At 44.1% G+C, this 20,027-nt stretch overlaps 1 protein-coding gene across 1 annotated transcript in view; it reads right to left on the reverse strand.

Annotated features, from left to right (window-relative positions):
- Positions 1 to 20,027, reverse strand: part of LOC133138578 (deleted in malignant brain tumors 1 protein-like) — a gene marked incomplete at its 5' end in the record, with an annotated part of 212,986 nt that overhangs the window by 93,230 nt on the left and 99,729 nt on the right. The window contains 3 exons of the mRNA XM_061257458.1: positions 9,532 to 9,538; positions 13,671 to 13,988; positions 15,407 to 15,724. Of these exons, the coding sequence (XP_061113442.1) occupies positions 9,532 to 9,538; positions 13,671 to 13,988; positions 15,407 to 15,724 (643 nt within the window). The remainder of the gene's footprint in view (positions 1 to 9,531; positions 9,539 to 13,670; positions 13,989 to 15,406; positions 15,725 to 20,027) is intronic.

Here is a 20,027-nt window from a genome sequence, read left to right on the forward strand (position 1 = left end):
TAACTAGCAATTAGGCTATTATCTGACTTACAATGTTGACATTTAACTATTAAAATGCCACAAAATAAAGTTTGCCAGAACAGTTTGGGATGGTATCCATTGACAAAAACAGATGATTTGGCACATCCCTACCTCGTATGGTGCCCTTATTGCAATATGAGTGCAGTCGACTGCACCGATTACATTTGGGAACGTGCTGGAAATTGCGCTTTGATATTGGCCTGTTCACCCGCAGTGTATGGAATCCATATGTAATGCTTGGTCATTTCAATTTTGTCATCCCACACGGTTGGAATAACAAGGCTCATTTAGGGTGGTGAAATCCCCGACCTGTCCACCAATTCCCTGTGGTTGCCAGAAACCCTGGTGGTCTGTAAAGGGACTGGTATTGGCCAGTTTCTGGAGGTTGGTCACTCTAATGCTGGGCCCAATTCAACACACAATTCCAAGAGAATTGCTCTTGGGAATCTAAATCGGCTCATAAGCCAGCCATCAACTTCGGCCGGAAAATCCTTGTGGTCCCTGAACACCCTCTCCATCTGAAGCCTGCCATTGGTAAAGACCTCCAACAGTCCTAAAGCACTCATTGCACATCATTACACATGGTCATCATCCAGCCATTTTATAACCCTTTCACAATTAGTGGAATTGCTTAACACTTAGAATCAATCACTGTGCACAAATCCATCCATCCATCCATTTTCACCCGCTTATCTGGAGTTGGGTCGCGGTGGCAGTAGGCTAAGCTGGGTATTCCAGGCATCCCTCTCCCCAGCAATGCATTCCAGCTCCTCCTGGGGGATCCCAAGGTGTTCCCGGGCCAGGAGAGATATATAATCTCTCCTGCGGGTTCTGGGTCTACCTCGGGGTCTCTGCCCAGTTGGACGAGCCCAGAAACCCTCCAAAGGGAGGCGCCCGGGAGGCATCCAGATCAGATGCCTGAACCACCTCAATTGGCTCCTTTCAACGCAAAAGAGCAGCGGCTCTACTCCAAGCTCCCTCCGGATGTCCAAGCTCCTCAACTCCTATCTCTAAGGCTGAGCCCAGCCACCCGACGGAGGAAGCTTATTTCAGCCGCTTGTATCTGCGATTTCGTTCTTTCGGTCACTACCCAAAGCACGTGACCATAGGTGAGGGTTGGGACGTAGATCGACCGGTAAATCGAGAGCTTCGCCTTCCAGCTCAGCTCCCTCTTCACCACGAAGGTCCGGTGCAACGCCCACAGTACTGCTGATGCTGCACCAATCCGCTTGTGGATCTCATGCTCCCTTCTACCCTCACTTGTGAACAAGACCCCGAGATACTTGAACTCCTTCACTTGGGGCAATGGCCCCTTCCCAACCCGGAGGGAGCAATCCACTGTTTTCCGGCAGAGAACCATAGCCTTGAACTCTCATCCAAGCCGCTTCACACCGGCTGCAAACCACTCCAGTGCGTGCTGAAGTTCACAGTCCGATGAAGAAAGCAGAACCACGTTGTCCGCAAAAAACAGAGACGCAATTCTGAGGTCACCAAAACGGATACTCTCCTCGCCTCGGCTGTGCCTTGAGATCCTGTCCATGAATATCACAAACAGGACCAGTGACAAGGGGCAACTTTGGTGGAGTCCCACACCCATTGGAAACAAACTTCACTTTGTGCCGAGGATGCGGACAAAGCTCTCACTTTGGTTATACAGGGACCAGATACCCTATACTCCCGCAGTACCCCCCACAGGGTTCCCCGGGGGACATGGTCGAAAGCCTTCTCCAAGTCCACAAAGAACAAGTGGACTGGATGGGCAAACTCCAATGACCCCGACAGTAACCCCGCCAAAGAGCTGGTCCACTGTTCCACGACCAGGACGGAAGCCACATTGCTCCAGAGCCTCCTTTCCAGCACCCTAGAGTAAACTTTCCTGCGGAGGCTGAGGAGTGTGATACCCCGATAATTGGAGCACACCCTCCAGTCCCCCTTCTTGAAAATGGGGAGCACCACCCCGGTCTGCCACTCTGCAGGTACTGTCCCCAACCTCCGCGCAACACTGAAGAGGTGTGTCAGCCAAGACAGCCCAACAATGTCCAGAGCCTTCAGCATCCCAGGGCGAATCTCATCCATACCCGGCAACTTGCCGCTGAGGAGCTTTTTGACTACCTCAGCAACTTCCCCCAGTGATAGAGCAGCAGATTCCCCCGAGTCTTCGGGCTCTGCCTCTTCCACAGAGGACGTGTTGTTCGGGTTCAGGAGCTCCTCAAAGTGCTCTTTCCACCGCCTGACAACATCCCCAGTCTGGGTCAGCAGTTCTCCTCCCCTGCTGGAAACAGCCTGAGACAAGCCCTGCTTTCCCTTTCTCAGTCGTCAGATAGTTTGCCAGAACTTCCTCGAGGCCAACCGAAAGTCCTTCTCCATAGCCTGAAGGACAACTCTGCACAAATTGATGCGCCAAGTCCATTATGAAAATTCATAGAAAAAATAGATACATTTTTTCTTTTTGGTTATGTGCTTTATTGGTTTATTGGTTTTATTGGCGCTATATTACCCAGCCAATGCGGAGGAGGTGGAAGGTCAGAGAAACCTCTGCTTCAGAGACTCCTGGATATACTCCTCCATGGTCTGGTTCTCTGCCGCGTCAACGGATAGATTCTGCCGAGGAGCAGAGCCGCCGAGTAGGTCAATGGCACAATCCCAGGAGTAATGAGAAGGGAGACAGGTAGCTTTGACTTTGGAGAAGACCTTCACCAGGTCCTGGTAAGCCTCCAGAATGACTGGCTGGTGGGAGGCTAATGAACTCTACTGAAGTAGAACTGCAGGGGAGGGAAAGGCAGGCCCAGGTGGTGATCCTCATCTTTGTCCATGAAATAGTGGGATTGTGATGTCGGAGCCAGTGGAGGCCAAGGATTACCTTGGGGACTGGTGCGCTGATGACAAGTAAGGGAAGGATGTCCTGGTGCACAGCTCCGACAGTGATGGTGAGTGGGTCTGTGAGGTATGTGACTGTCCTGGTTCCCATGGGTCTGCAATCCAGGGCATGGATGGAGATTTTACGAGAGAGACAGTGGAGAGGAAGGTGCAGAGAAGTGGCAAGGTCCTCATTAATGAAGTGTCCTCCGGCCCAAGAGTCCTCTAGTGCTGAGGAGACAATACATTGGGAGCAGCCTTTGATTGAAATTTGGACATGGAAAGGTTTAGTGGACAGAGCTGAAGGTGGGACACTCAACCTGGAGTTGGGAGCTGGAAGATGCAGGATGAAGCTCCTGTGTCAGGGTGGACTCAGCCAGTCACACAAGACAATCCTGTAGCTGAGAGAGCCACAGTATGAGAGCCCCAGCTGGATCCTGTGACACTGCTCAGCCATGGAGAGATGTGTGAAGCCTTCATGGGTTCGGATTCACACTCTGACTGGGATGCGGCTGTTCAAAGGCACCCCGGATGTCAACGCTCTTGTAGAAGGTTGTCCAGGCAGATTGCCATGCTGATGAGTGAGCCCAGGGAGAGGTTGTTGTACAAGCATACCAACTCAGTCTGGACCTCCTCACAAAATGGATGCTTGAGACGAATATGGAGGGGCCGGTGATCGGTACTCTAGAGAGGTGGAGCACTGAAACGAGGGTGTGGGCATGACAGCAGCCATATTGCTTTGGGGCGGAAGGGACAGGTACCCTTGCCACTGTGGAGGGTTACTGTTCCAGAACACTCTGGCATTGAATCGGTTAACATCTTTAAATATTTAGGCTTCAGACAAAGAACTCTCAGATAAACAAACACTCTTCCCAGATTCTTGGATGACCTGTCATGAAACTGAACTGCAGAGAAAAATATTTATGCATTTATATTTTTAAATATCTTGAGAACTGATTAACTTTACTTTATACTGTAAATGGCAAATGCAAGTTCAACTTGAGGTGAGAAAATAGTATGATTGTACACAAATGAAATCGGGATTCAGGAACAATACGTTCAAATATCGATTTGACCTGGGAAGAGCTTCATGACATGAGTTTTATGACACAGTTTAAAAATGCACAATCCCCTCCCACCCATGTAATGAAGACTGCATGACTCACTGTTGGCCATGGAAGATGCTGTGGGTTGGGTGATGGCTGGACTGTCTGTGAGGGAAGAAAGTTTACACTCAGTGAGCACTTTATTAGGCATTTATTAGACTTTTTATTTTTTTTTAAATTATTTTTATCTCTCTCTTATTTTTATTAGGCTGTTTTTTCTGCTTCTCTAGCCTATCAACTTAGAGGTTTGAGCGTTGTGTGTTCAGAGATGCTCTTCTGCATACCAATGTTGTAATGTGTGGTTATTTGTGCTACTGTCACCTTCAGCTTTGACCAGTCTGGCTCTCTAGTCCAACAGATCCCAGGTTCTAGTGGTTGATCATCATCATGCCCTCTCAGGTCATCTTGGTGTTGACAAAACATATATTCTCCCAGAACTAAAAATTATTTTTTGGCCGGCCTTAAAAAGTGATGTCCCCAAATACTGCCATTCCTGCCATGCATGTCACATTCCAGGGAAGCCTAACTAGTTCATTCCCCAGTCTCACTGCAGCCTATTCCGGTTATAGGCGAACCACTGATTGTGTGGCTCCTCTCCCTAGAATGAAATCGGGTCATGTTTGTCAACATTCATGTGTGCCACAACCAGGTAACCTGAGGCTGTACCCCTGCACACATTTAAGACTCATGCCATTGTTATTTGGCTTACCTAAGTACATTCAGACAGATCAAGGCTCTAATTTCATGTCCAGAGCCTTTGCCAACGCCATTAAACAGTTGCATATCAGACATCAAGAATCCAGTGCTTACCACAATCCCAAGTCTAGAACAATTTCACCAGACCCTAAAAACCATACATTTTGCACAGACGAGGGGAAGGACTGGGATGAGAGGATACCCTTCCTTATGTTCAGGGTCCGCAATATTATTCAGGAATTGCTTGGATTCAGCCTAGCTGAATTGGTGTTTGGTCACACAGTCTGTGGCCCACTGAAAATATTACAAGAACAATGGCTTTCTTGTGAACAATCACAGTCTCCTGAAAAAATTTGATTCTGTGAACTTGTTCCACGAACGGCTATCTACAGAAATGATAAGAATGACAAGAAATCTGTGCAATACTCTTTCCAAGGGCTTGTACTTTTGCCTGTACCTGGTTCAGATACAGTCCAAGATCTCTGGTCCTTACGTGATAGTTTGCCCTCACAAAACCCGACTCGTTCCCTATGCCCACAATAGAAGATTGTGTTGACAGAAATGCCAAATTTGTGACTTCCATCCATATCTGCTGCATATCTGACAACAGCATGATGGTTTGAGGCTCATTTGATACCATGGACCCTTTACGACTTAAAGCCATTTAGCCAACAAATGGCTTCTATACTGTATCAGCATAATTTACACCTTTATCTAGTCCCACCTGACACCTTAATCTAGCCTCACCTGGGAGGAGACCTGATATCCGTTGGGGGTAGGCGACAGCTTGGTAAGCTAAGAAGACTAGCTGAGATTTATCTAGGCAGACAGGTTCGGAAATCAGTCTGCACAGTTCATTTGTTCCCACTTCCCATTCTACCCTCCATCTTTTTTACCCTGTCATGGCCTAACCCGAGACCAAGTCATAACACAGCCATCATAGCACCTTTAAATATTTGAAACAGTTCCTACAAAAATGTATATACAAATTCATGCATTTATATTTCAAAATATCTCCGACAACTTCTCAACAGAATAACTTGACTTTCTACTGTTAATGGCATATGCATGTTCAACTTCGGCGAGAAAATATTCTGTTTGATTCCAGAATTAGAATTCCAGAACAATCAATTGAAGTATCAATTTGACCTGAGGAGAGCTTCATTAGTCCAGGTCAAGCAATGTAACAATGTGACATTTCTCAACAAAATGCACAATCCCTCCCACCCCTGTAATGGAGACTGCATTGACTCACTGTTTGACATGGAAGATGCTGTAGGTTGGGTGATGGCTGGGCTGTCTGTGAAGGAAGCAGATAGAGTTCATTAGTTGCCCACTAGAGGAAGATTTTGGAAGGAATGACAGACTTTTTAATGGAAAAAAAATATATGTCGTTTTTACTTCTTCCCTTGAGCATAGCAATTTCAGACTGCATGCACTTTCAAACTGGTCCCAAACAAAGAAGAGATTAAATGGAACTAAAACAATCATTGGCTAATATGCACATGTAGTCTCTGGAGGGATGACATCATGAATGAGTGATTATGAATGATTATATTATGGATGAGGAAACGTAGCCACTACACATTCACTAACACACTAGCAAAACCGTTGAAACTAATGCTGGCTACAAAAGCTACAAAAGTATCTCAAATATCCAATAGAAAATCTCAGAAAACTCAGAAAGCAGAGAATGTTCGAGGGATAGTGACGTCATCATAGGCATTCTTTGAAAATACATATGTGGCTTCAGTTTAAATTTACCCATTCTACATTTATTTCTAATATTGCCATTATTTTAATTTATTATTAGGACCATTCGATTGAACCATTTCCACTTTGGCCCCCAAGAAGGCAATTTCTACATATTTTGTACTAGTCATATAAAAGTGTCAATATCTCAAAAAGTCGCTTCTACCATTCATGAATTTCAGAATGAACAAATGTCAGAGCATGTCCATACAGTGTACACAAAAGACACATAAAAAATAAAAATAAAAAACATTTAAGTCAAGGACAAACCCAGAATTAGATTTGTAATTCATATTTGTGCACAAACTGTCACGTTTCAGGTCTGTCTTGCCATGTTTTATGTTTATTCATGTTGTCTTAGTCACGTAGTGTCTTATCATGTATTATGTTAGTCTATGTTGTTTAGTTATGTTTCGTTACGATTTATTTTCTTGTCATGTCTAGTTATGTTTCGTACGATTATATTACCTTGTTATGTTGAGTGTTTATCGTCTTAGTTTCGCTTTGTGTTATGTTTTGATTTATGTTTATTGTTACGTTAACTGGTCGTTGTTTATGCATACACTTTTACATGTCTTTCCTTCAAACCTTTTCTCTCTCTCTCTTTCTGTCATTCACTCCCTAATTGTTTCCATTTGTCTATTTACTAAAACTACTAACACTAGATCAGGATTGGGTAGAAACTAACAAACTAATCATGTGTTCATGTTACCTTACGTTTCTTGTGCATGTCATTTACTAATTTACTAATGCTAGGGCAGGATAGGTTTATTACAACGATTACTAATCACCTTGTTAAACTTGTCATCCATCGCACCTGTTTTCCATTTCCTTGCTACGCTCTAACTAATTGTCTACACCTGTCTACACCCGCATTTATAGCCCAGTCGCGCAACTGTTCTTCGCGAAATTGTCTGCCTCTGTTTACTACGCAACTCTTGAGCATTACTGGTTTTGATTACACGTTACGATCCAAGCCTGTTACCGACTTTTGATTATTGATTTCTGTTTTGTGACCATCGTTTGTTTTTGACCACGTCCTCGCCTACCGTTTTTGTACTTTTGCTTCACTGATTGTTTCATGGTTTCGACTCCCGCTTCGCCCACGACTACGCCTCTGCCTGCCGTCCGCCTGTTCATCTGCCCCGCTGACAGCTCTCCTGCTACCGGACCTCCCTGCACGTCTACCGACTACGAGCTTGCCTCTTCCCTCGGCACCGTGCTTTTTGTTTGTTTTATTTGTTTGGCTGGATCTTCGTGTATGGACTTTGCTTGTTTTGACTACGCTCCTGGGATTCGTCCCGAATAAAGCCCTAACGGGACTTTATTTAACCATCCCCCACGCACCCGTCTCACAAACTTGATCTCAAAGTGTGTACAAGATTTAGTATAGGTATAGATATATATATATATGATATCTACAGGCATTCAAATTCCACATGAGTTTTCCAAAAACTGCACCCAGATGTCTTCAAGTGTCCCAAAATCTCTCCAAATATAAAACATTTGCATATCTTTTTGTTCAGACACATTAATGATCAGAAAAGCTTACTTTCTATAAAACCCAAGCTCTCCTAAAAGTATTCCTCACCCTAACAAACCACATTTATTTCAAAATTAGGTGAATTAGAGCCCTATTAGCCCTGTTAGCCAGTAAATGTACGGGTTTGTCTATAGCAAGTCCAACGCAAACGCTCACTTGATGTTTTAGGCACATCTGAATATTGATTCTGCTATTTGAATGCAGCAACATTCCTAAACTGTCCATAGCTAGAATGTGAGCCATTATACCTTGTTGGAAAGGGAAGGAACCCCCCTACATAAGTGTGCCATGTTTTACATTAGTTCAGTGTTAAAATGACCTACCAATGCATTTATGCAACTATAGCAAGTTGTGCAAGATGGCATTTGGTATAGTCCCGGCAAAAACATAGTTTTCTCAAAAATGGATGAAAGGATTATGTAATAAACTTCAAAGTTAGTGAGAAAACTGACTTGTAGCTTCACAAGCAGCTGGGATATTTGGTTCCATAAATATCTCATCTTTAGCAGAACAAACTTGTTTTTCTACCAAACCGAAAATATGTTGGCGGGATGTGGAATAAAAGTGAGCTAAGAAAAAAAACATCCAGAAATGGTATCAAGGATTGTTAGAATATGTCTTTTATTGTCTGAGTCTGTGATGAGGTCGTGGTTGTAAACCCGTAAGCATGGCAAGGATAAGCCTGCTGTTTTATTGCCTTGGATTGCAATGGATGATACGAATCTGAACTGCTGTTCTCGCTAACGGAGAGTCTTTTTAACAATCTGGCATCACGATTTTGCAGTTTTATTGCGACATCTTTTTGAATTATATAAATACATGTATACCTAAATCTACAAACGTTCTATTTGCTGAATTTTACATGAATGAACATGATATTTTAGGGAGATTTTTTCATTTAACAAATGGAATGTTCACTTTAATGAAATTCTACATGGAGAAAAACATTTTGGCAAGAAAAAGTCAGCAGCTATTGCAACTGTGCTTGAAACATTTTTACTGGAATGAAATGGTTTCACATCAACAAATTTACCAGTTTAAACTCAAATGGAGGGCGACATGCCAAACCTATGTGAAACTAAGTTAAATTTTACTGTAGCATAGGTTTTCAAGAGAATCTGTAACTCTATGAGAGGTAATTTGACCATGCGACCATGCGATGGATAATAAATCCATCCAGGATATTGTTGGTGCTTTTGACAACTTCCTCACCAGATAACCTCGGACAGGTAGACACATTTTAAGTTATTGTAAGCTGGTCATAAGGAACATTTGGTCTCATGCGCTGGTCAGCTTGCTGACTTTCCCCCTCCTACATTGTTAGCCCCCACCATTGGCACACATGCCTGTGGGGGAGAGCTAGAGAAGGATTTTCTCACATTCCAGAACAGGAATATTGGAGATGGTATAAAGATGTTTCATGATAATCCCAGGTCAGAATATAGTGATGTTTGGTGTTATTCTGATTGGTTCAGTGCGACTGGTGTAATGGTCTAGTTTTTGTAACAGTCTACCTTTTGATATCACAACCATTCAGGAGCCGAGGGGAAACTGGACAAAAAGTCTCTGTAGAAGCCAGGTGTTTTAGCCCCCTGCCGGGTGGGCCTGGCTGTAAATTATAGATGGGTGACTCACTGTTTAGAACTGGATTTCGGAGATAAGGAGAAGAAACCAAACAGTCTGGGATGTCTCCTTTCCTTTCATTCACCCAAATCAGGTTTATCCAAAAGGTATATTACCATGAGAGGCACAAAGACATATTTACAGCATAATGCAGTTATCATGAAAACTCCCAACTACAGCATTCACAGATATGATGGGGCGGCCTGTAGCAGGAAGGGCTGCCATCTGTGAAGAGCCTGTGAGCTGGGGGTTGACTCTGCCATTTGTGAGGTGGGGGTTCTGGGGCGTGTCAAAAGGGACAAAGGACAATACTGTTTGTAGTACCTTTTGAGGAGTTCCAGACCAGTGACACCAAGATGATAAAGGAGAGATATATGGTGGGTGGATGAGCGGTTCCCGGGCAATTAGGCCATGTGGGCCATTAAAACTCCCGGGAAAGGAATGTGCCTAACATCTTATGGCCCCACACCTGGTCACTTCCAGGGGGAAAGACTCCGGGCAGTACCACAGTGCCCTCCTTTGGGCACTGCTGTCATTACCCCAGGGACTACTCTCTTGAATGAAAACCTCAAAACTGTTGTTTAGATGGTAAATAGACCCGGTAACACCTTGAAAACATTGCCCATGTGATCCTTGTATTATTGCATTAAGTCTTATGTAATGGTAACAGGAATTGCATGTAAAATGGATAATCAGGAGGGAAGTTTCATGATAACTGCACCATAACAAAACATTAGGATAATCTGTTTGGTATGGATGTGATCCAGTAAAGTCAACGAATCAGATGAGATACATTTCATACCAAATGGATTTTAATCAACCATAGTTTCAATAACTCAAGGGAAAACCTACACGTCCTCTCCTGGTAATCATCTCATTTTCCCTACTCAACAACCCCCAACGGTGGGGGTCTAAATTCCAGATTTGACCACCCCTCCAGGTTGATTTATGGCACTGCCGCCTGGTTTCAAACGTGTGATTTGGCATAAAAGCAAGGGAGACAGACCAATCGGGGAAGATCGTATTCGACTTCCCACACAACATGTTTTATGTAGGTATGCGTGTATGTAAGTATCGGGAAGATCGCACTCGATTTCCCACACTGTGCATATTCTGTATATGTGTGTAGCGAAAGCAGGCTGGGTAAGATTCTTTACTCTATACTTTTTATTTTCAATTTGTCTAATTGTAATTGACTGATATTCTACGTTAACTGCCTACCTGTCTGCAAATAAACCATTTTGCTTGTAACTTGCGTGATCTCCATGACTCTAATTCATCTTGTACCTTTTCAGCCTAAATTACAACTGAAATACTCAGGGGGAAATGGTGGCCAAAAGACCGACCGATCGGCGGGGCGGTACACCTGTGATAGTTCTAAGTTGTGAGGCCAGCAATTTCTGTCCCTTAAAGGGTCGGGCGACGCAAGGCTCTTGTAATCTGGTGCGAAGGGAACCCATGGGCGTTACGCCGGTTCCTACCAAATTAGCTCTAAGGAGCCCAGACAATGCTACGCCGACCTGGGCTCGCAAATATCATGGCAGGTTTGCATGTATTGTGTTGATTGGACCCTCAGCCTCTGAGTTCTCCACCGAACTGAGATTTCAGCAGTAATGCTAATCCCGGGAGCATATATTGAGTAATGGTGGCGCAGGTACGAGTCGAGTGTAATCACTCCCGAGGTCTGCGTAAGTTACAAACCCAAATTTCTAAATTATATCTTAAATGGAGTCAGATCAACGAGTGGAACGAGAGTAACCACTAAGCTTTCAAAACAGCCCCGTTTACGAACGGAGAATATTAGGAATATTACTGATCTGTTTCAGGCCAGTTGTAAGCGGGATATGGGGCAGGTCAATCCATATCCGACCCGTGGCAACAGACCCAGTATATTCCTAAACATAATTGTGCTCTGTTCGTGTGCGGAGTTTCATTCAACAGCCAGGAAAGAACACGTCGTCCCTTCACCTCCAGCTATTCCCTCATTGGTCTAGCTGTGCAGGTTCTACATTATGTTTTAAGTTTGCTGTCAGCAGGCTGTTTGAAGTGAAATATATAATGCGACAAACATTCTGGCGACTCACTATTTGAAAGATCCTTATGATAAACATTTTTTCATGCCTGATGGCAAGAACAAACCAAGCAAGCTAGACAAAACGGAACAGTAAATATAGCCTAGCTTTAGTATGTATCTATGCTCAAAGTTGTCTGTTGGCTACTGCTTACATAGCAAGAATTCTTTGAAATATATGACCTTTAAATTGTGCTGAGTTTGTAGCCTACATTACACACGCCGCAGCACATGAAATTGATGCTATTAGACCAGCCACATCTGTTGCCTTGAGTAGCTAGAGTCGAGAGGTCATCTAGGCTACTCAAGCGATCTGTATCTAGCAACAAAAGAAAAATAAAGGTTTGATGCGCTATATTTTCACAAACTTCTGAGTAGGACAGGGTGTGATTTTGGATAGGCTGTCCAACAGGGACTCCCGGAACTACCGAGAGAGGTGGAATGTCTGGCATATGTATGCTCAACTTGAGGTGAGAAAATATTCTGTTTGATTGCACATGAATGGAATCAAGATTTGTACATTCAAGTATCATACATTCAAGCATCAATTTGACCTGGGAAGAGCTTCATGATTCTTTCCAGGTCAAACAATGTCACTATGACAATTTCATCTTTACTCTAAGTAAAATGCACAATCCCTCCCACCCCTGTAATGAAGAATGCATTGACTCACTGCTTGACATGGAAGATGCTGTGGGTTGGGTGATGGCTGGACTGTCTGTGAAGGAAGCAGATAGAGCGTATTAGTTGACCACTGGTGGAAGTCATTTTGGACAGCAGTGCAATGCATGCAATCATGTAGATACAGGTCAGGAGCTTTACTTAATGTTCACATCAAAAAATGTGATCTAAGTTACTTTGACAGTGCGATGATTGTTGTTGGCAGACAGGGTGGTTTCAGTATCTCAGAAACTGCTGCTGATCTCCTGGAACTTTCATGGACATTAGTCTCTAGAGTTTGCTAAGAATGGTGCAAAGAAAAGGTCTCTGGAGGGTGACATCACTGCATATTATGCATGGAGATCCATTCATCCATCCATTATCTGAACCTGCTTATCCTGAACAGGGTCGCAGGGGGGGCTGGAGCCTATCCCAGCATACATTGGGCGAAAGGCAGGAATACACCCTGGACAGGTTGCCAGTCCATCGCAGGGCACACACACCATTTACTCACACACTCATACTCACAGGCAATTTAGACTCTCCAATCAGCCTAAACTGCATGCCTTTGGACTGTGAGAGGAAACCGGAGTACCCAGAGGAAACCCACACAAACACGGGGAGAACATGCAAACTGATAGGCATGACAGAGAGGCCCCGGCCGACAGGGAATTCAAACCCAGGACCCCCTTGCTGTGAGGCGGCAGTGCAACCCACTGCACCAATGGATGAAGATGCACTTTACAAACCACTACACATCCACTAACACACCTCATGCATGGGGGCAGTGTGGAGCTTGTCTCCACGGAAAACGGGTAAAAGGGTAGTTGGGTCAGAGAGGTGGCAGGTGGAGACTGTTGTGAGCACGGAAGACGCCGTCATGGAGAAACGGGTGTTCGCTCCCACCTCCCTGATTTTGTTTGGTGTTTCTAGTGAACACAATAAAATTGAACCAAACTCAACCTTTTAACAAAAATAAATAAATTGCACACCAACAAGAAGACAGCGAGGGTTGGCTGAAGCTGGAGGCACTGTGGGGAGCTAGGACGGTGTTTCCCCAGGTGGAGGTAAGCCCACCTCTCAGTGCTACACCTCTCCACATAGATTTGTATATACTGACTTCCACATTAATAGATACACTACTTACAGTAAGTTACCACCGAAGTCAGCCAGATAAATCAGCATAACACCAAAAAACCTGAAAGTAGCTGTGTTTCTATCTTTGGTTACGGCTGTAACACTGCACAAGCCAGTTACTTCAGGTGTATATAAAAAATGCTGGCAGGTGGTGAGAGACTTTTGAATAAAAAATATCTGGAAGAAAAACATGAACTCTACCTACCAGAGCAGGTGACCCCGGCGTCTTCATGGTGTCCGCAGTTGTGGTTTCCCCATCCACTGTGGCTACACTGGTACAGAGACACTTCAGAACCAGAACATCTCAGGTCATCCAGTGTGATTGGACCGCTACCTTCCCCAAAGTGGGCTGATACATAGGCATCTAGAGCCACCCCACAGTCTAGCTGTCTGCAGACCACATGGGCATCGTTCAGACCCCACTCGTCATCACACACTGTCCCCCACTGTCCTGCGTAGTACACCTCCACCCTTCCAGAGCAGCGGTCAGTGCCGTCGACCAAGCGCAGTGAGAAGGAGCTGCCTGCAGTGGACACACATTAAAGAGAGCCCATGATAAAAAGAGACCATATAGCAGTTTTCATATAACTACTGCACACACCACTGTACCTTAATTTCAGAACATATCCCAGATATGTGAGCCTCAGCCATTAACACCTTTACATATTTTCAACAAAGCAGAAAAAGAGGCTTCAGACAAAAACTCTCAGATAAGCAAACCCTTCCCAGTTTCATTCTGGGATGAACAGTCATGAAATTGAACTATTGTGTTAAATATTCATGCATTTTCATTGCAACTCATATATCTCAGACAACTTCAGAACTAATTAACTTCACTTTCTACTGTGAATGGCATATGCATGTTCAACTTTTGGTGAGAATATATTCAGTTTGATTGCACGCAAATGGAGTCGAGACTCGGGAACAATATGTAAAAAAATTAATTTGACCTGGGAACTGCTTCAAGTTCATAGTTACATTTAGAGCATATGCACAATCCCCTCCCACCCTGTCATGAAGACTGCATTGACTCACTGTTGGACATGGAAGATGCTGTGGGTTGGGTGATGGCTGGGCTGTCTGTAAAGGAAGCACATATAGCTTATTAGTGTCCCACTAGCAAAAGTCATTTGGACTTAAATAATGGAACGACAGATTTTTTTTACCAAAAAATATTCTTTCATTTTAGTTCCCTTGAGCATAGCAGTCTCAGGCTGCATGCACTTTGAAAATTGTTCAAAACAAAGAATTAAATGTAACTAAAAGAATTGAGTAATATGCACATGTAGTCTTCGGAGGGATGACATCACTGCATAATATAGATGTAGATGCACTCTAACATATTTCAATAATTTTATTTCAGATTTTTCCCTTTTTCTCCCAATTTGGAAGCCAATTCTTAAAGCCTTCTCATCTCATGCTCATGACCGTGATTTCAAGGCACCCGAGGTGCTTATTGTGCAGCTAACCCTTCCATGTCCCTCCCTCTGGAGCAGCGAGCCAATTATTCCGCTCCACGTGTGCCGGCCAAACTTGACTTTTGGCAGGACCGGGAGTAACCGCAAGTCCGGTTACATACAAATTGTATGTATCATACAAATTACATACAAATTGTATATAACCGCATATTGAGAAATTGTATGTAACCGCAAGTCCGCTGCAGCTTAGCTTGCTGTGCCACCGCGGATTGATTCACTGTCGGATGTGTAAGATGCTGTAGAAGGGTGGAGTTCAATGCTTTAGAGTGACTTCAGGTATATTTTCTAAATTGCAAAACCATTGAAGTTTATGCTGGCAAGTGGTGAGATACCTTGAATACAGAGGAATACAGAAAATGGTAAATGATAGAAAGACATATTCAGTTAAATGTGAATGCAGTCATGGAAATCAACAAATATTAAAAATTCAGATGTCACAAAAAAATTGTGCAGGGATTCCTACCAGAGCAGGTGACCCCGGCGTCTTCATGGTGTCCGCAGTTGTGGTTTCCCCATCCACGGTGGCTACACTGGTACAGAGCCTCTTCAGAACCAGAACATCCAAGATCATCCAGCATGATTGGGCCACTACCTTCCCCAAAGTGGGCTGATGTATGGGATTCGACTGCCACCCCACAGTCTAGCTGTCTGCAGACCACATGGGCATCGTTCAGACCCCAGCCGTCATCACACACTGTCCCCCACTGTCCTGCGTAGTACACTTCCACCCTTCCAGAGCAGCGGTCAGTGCCGTCGACCAAGCGCAGTGAGAAGGAGCTGCCTGCAGTGGACACACATTAAAGAGAGCCCATGTTAAAAAGATACCAGATAGCAGTTTTCATACAACTAATGCACACACCAAAACATCCACTGTACCTTCATTTCATACAATAGCCCAGATATGTGAGTCTCAGCCATTAACCCATTCAGTGTCGCAGGCGATGAAAGTCAACAGAAATGCAAACGCTCTTGGGTGCCGAGGGCGAAGGTTTATCAAAACTTGCTGAAAGTTTTTATGCATATTGACATTTTACTCACAATTTTAATGCTACCTGAGGGAAATTAGGCTCACTAATGACATGCTCTGGCAATGACGTGACTGCTTCGACCCTCTGCTCCTCCATCCTCACTCCCTCTGGGCTGAACTGGTAACCAAAGAAGGAGATGGATGGAACTGGCACTTCTCAGCCTTGACATACAGCTGGTTGTTCAGGAGATGTCTGAGGATGGTTCGGATGTATTTGATGTGTTCCTCCAAGGTGGCAATGTGGATCAGGATGTCATCAATATACCCTTTTTTTCATCCGTTTATTTTTTGACACACAAATTCAAACTACCAGCAAACTAAAAGTAGCTTTCCACTATGCGGTATCTACAGTGGTGTGAAAAAGTGTTTGCCCCCTTCCTGATTTCTTATTTTTTTGCATGTTTGTCACACTTAAATGTTTCAGATCATCAAACAAATTTAAATATTAGTCAAAGACAACACAAGTAAACACAAAATGCAGTTTTTAAATGAAGGTTTTTATTACTAAGGGAGAAAAAAAATCCAAACCTACATGACCCTGTGTGAAAAAGTGATTGCCCCCCCTGTTAAAACAACTTAACTGTGGTTTATCAAACCTGAGTTCAATTTCTCTAGTCACACCCAGGCCTGATTACTGCCATACCTGTTCTCAATCAAGAAATCACTTAAATAGGACCTGCCTGACAAAGTGAAGTTGACCAAATGATCCTCAAAAGCTGGACATCATGCCAAGATCTAAAGAAATTCAGGAACAAATGAGAAAGAAAGTAATTGAGATCTATCAGTCTGGAAAAGGTTATAAAGCCATTTCTAAAGCTTTGGGACTCCAGCGAACCACAGTGAGAGCCATTATCCACAAATGGCAAAAACATGGAACAGTGGTGAACCTTCCCAGGAGTGGCCGACCAAAATTACCCCAAGAGCGCAGTGACGACTCATCCAAGAGGTCACAAAAGACCCCACAACAACATCCAAAGAACTGCAGGCCTCACTTGCCTCAGTTAAGGTCAGTGTTCATGACATAAGAAAGAGACTGGCTTGCATGGCAGAGTTCCAAGACGAAAACCACTGCTGAGCAAAAAGAACATTATGGCTCGTCTCAATTTTGCCAGAAAACATCTTGATGATCCCCAAGACTTTTGGGAAAATACTCTGTGGTCTGACTGATGGGTCATCAGTGATCTTTGTGTTGTCAACCACATGAATTGAGGCCATTATTTCGTCAAAGCGATTTCTCCGCATTGCACCTGAAATGCTTTCATTGTGCACATCACTGTCACTTGAGCAGTACATGTGTCTTCTTGGAACAGAGCTGTACCCACTTGTGATAAGGATCCCATAAAAGGTAAGGAGCTCATCCATACTCAGATTCAGTTGCTTGCCCTTGGTCTGGGTTGAGTAGAGATTGGACATTTCAATGGTCATTTCTCTTAGGGTGGGTGGGTACATTAGAAGGAAAACATCCATTGGGTTGGGGCAGCTTTGTTTTACACATTCTGCAGCATTCGGGCTGTATACTATGTGTTTTGGAATAACAGCAGTGGTTGGCCTCTTTGAACGTTTGAACACTCTATCTTTATTTTTGACCACCTTCAGCTTTTCCCTTGGCTCTTCTGGCTGGCCCTTCTGGCGGCTAGAGGCTCTTGGGTCTTCTGGCTGGCCCTTCTGGTGGCTAGAGGCTCTTGGGTCTTCTGGCTGGCCCCTCTGGTAGCTAGAGGCTCTTGGGTCTTCTGGCTGGCCCCTCTGGTACTAGAGGCTCTTGGGTCTTCTGGCTGGCCCCTCTGGTAGCTAGAGGCTCTTGGGTCTTCTGGCTGGCCCCTCTGGTACTAGAGGCTCTTGGCTCTTCTGGCTGGCCCCGCTGGTAGCTAGAGGCTCTTGGCTCTTCTGGCTGGCCCCGCAGGTGGCTAGAGGCTCTTGGCTCTTCTGGATGGCCCTTCTGGCGGCTAGAGGCTCTTGGCTCTTCTGGCTGGCCCCTCTGGTAGCTAGAGGCTCTTGGCTCTTCTGGCTGGCCCCTCTGGTAGCTAGAGGCTCTTGGCTCTTCTGGCTGGCCCCGCTGGTGGCTAGAGGCTCTTGGCTCTTCTGGCTGGCCCTGCTGGTGGCTAGAAGCTTGTAGTTCTTCATTGTTATGGAGGAGGGTAGGGGAGCAATGGTGGTGGGTGGGGAGGGGGGAGGGTGAGGGGTAGGGGGTGTGGTGAAGGGGAGGTCATCTTCATTGGCAATGTTATTCCACTCATGATCTGTGTGCATAACTTCAACATGCGCATTCAACAGCCTGGCTGGCAAATGGCCTGCATCCCCCCCATAGTCCCCATCTGACCCATCACTATTGCAATCACTGAGGACTGCATCTTTCTCATTTTGAGGGATAACTGCAATATTGCATGCCTTGTCTGGGAAGTCCTCTCGATCCAACAATTCCAGGATTTCAGACATAGTTAAACTAAGAGAAAGAACACAGTAGAAAGTTGGGTAGTACAATAACTACGGTATGTATATGTATAATTATGTGTATACCAAGAGACACTGTGTTATCCCACCAGTCACTATTGTTGCCGTTGACATTTGTACTCATTCTGTGACCACACTGAACAAAATTGAGCAAATTAAAATACACATATCAATACTAGACACCTCAATCACGATGTCTACCAAAAATCTTATCCCTATCTTGATGTTAACATACTTTACTAACCTTTTCTTTGAGAGGTTTGCTGCCATCCTCTTATCATGGTGTAAACAGGAAGTGAACAGCTCTGGTCATGTGACAAATTACAGTGAACATGTGACACTGCACACATTTCATTGTGACCCTTTATTCTTTCAATATTTGTTGGAACTGCATTGATACATCATTCAGTGAGTCTTATGACTGAAAAAGTTTTTTTCGGTCACTATTGTGACCGGTGGGATTAAATGGGTTAATAATAAAAACCTTCATTTAAAAACTGCATTTTGTGTTCACTTGTGTTGTCTTTGAATAATATTTCAATTTGTTTGATGATCTGAAACATTTAAGTGTGACAAACATACAAAAAAAAAAAAGAAATCAGGAAGGGGGCAAACACTTTTTCACACCACTGTACATAAAAATAAATAAAGCAATACATTATCATTAGCCTATTTATCCATTGGATATTGAATATTCCCTGCTTTCAGCGCACAATTTACCATGTTAATCTCACAACCACGAGTGTCCCGCGTCATATGAAATACGTTGGCAAAAAAATGTATATATCAAATTGTATAGACCTGTATTGGCATAAATGTAAAATCATTAGACCAGTTGCCTATGGTAAAAAAGACTGAGTGTTATCATATTATATCAGGCAAATATTGCACTCGCAACGGAGTGCACAACCCCGTCTGTAAGTTCTTACCAGATTTACAGATTTCATGCCAATCAAGTCTGTCAGGCAGAAGCCATGGAGATGAAAGCATGAAGAATTCTTATTTTAACCGATGCATTTTTTTAAAAATTATGCTACAGGGATTTAACTAGCAATTAGGCTATTATCTGACTTACAATGTTGACATTTAACTATTAAAATGCCACAAAATAAAGTTTGCCAGAACAGTTTGGGATGGTATCCATTGACAAAAACAGATGATTTGGCACATCCCTACCTCGTATGGTGCCCTTATTGCAATATGAGTGCAGTCGACTGCACCGATTACATTTGGGAACGTGCTGGAAATTGCGCTTTGATATTGGCCTGTTCACCCGCAGTGTATGGAATCCATATGTAATGCTTGGTCATTTCAATTTTGTCATCCCACACGGTTGGAATAACAAGGCTCATTTAGGGTGGTGAAATCCCCGACCTGTCCACCAATTCCCTGTGGTTGCCAGAAACCCTGGTGGTCTGTAAAGGGACTGGTATTGGCCAGTTTCTGGAGGTTGGTCACTCTAATGCTGGGCCCAATTCAACACACAATTCCAAGAGAATTGCTCTTGGGAATCTAAATCGGCTCATAAGCCAGCCATCATCTTCGGCCGGAAAATCCTTGTGGTCCCTGAACACCCTCTCCATCTGAAGCCTGCCATTGGTAAAGTCCT

The sequence above is a fragment of the Conger conger genome, chromosome 10 (genome assembly GCF_963514075.1).
Source record: "Conger conger chromosome 10, fConCon1.1, whole genome shotgun sequence".
Classification (NCBI taxonomy): domain Eukaryota; kingdom Metazoa; phylum Chordata; class Actinopteri; order Anguilliformes; family Congridae; genus Conger; species Conger conger.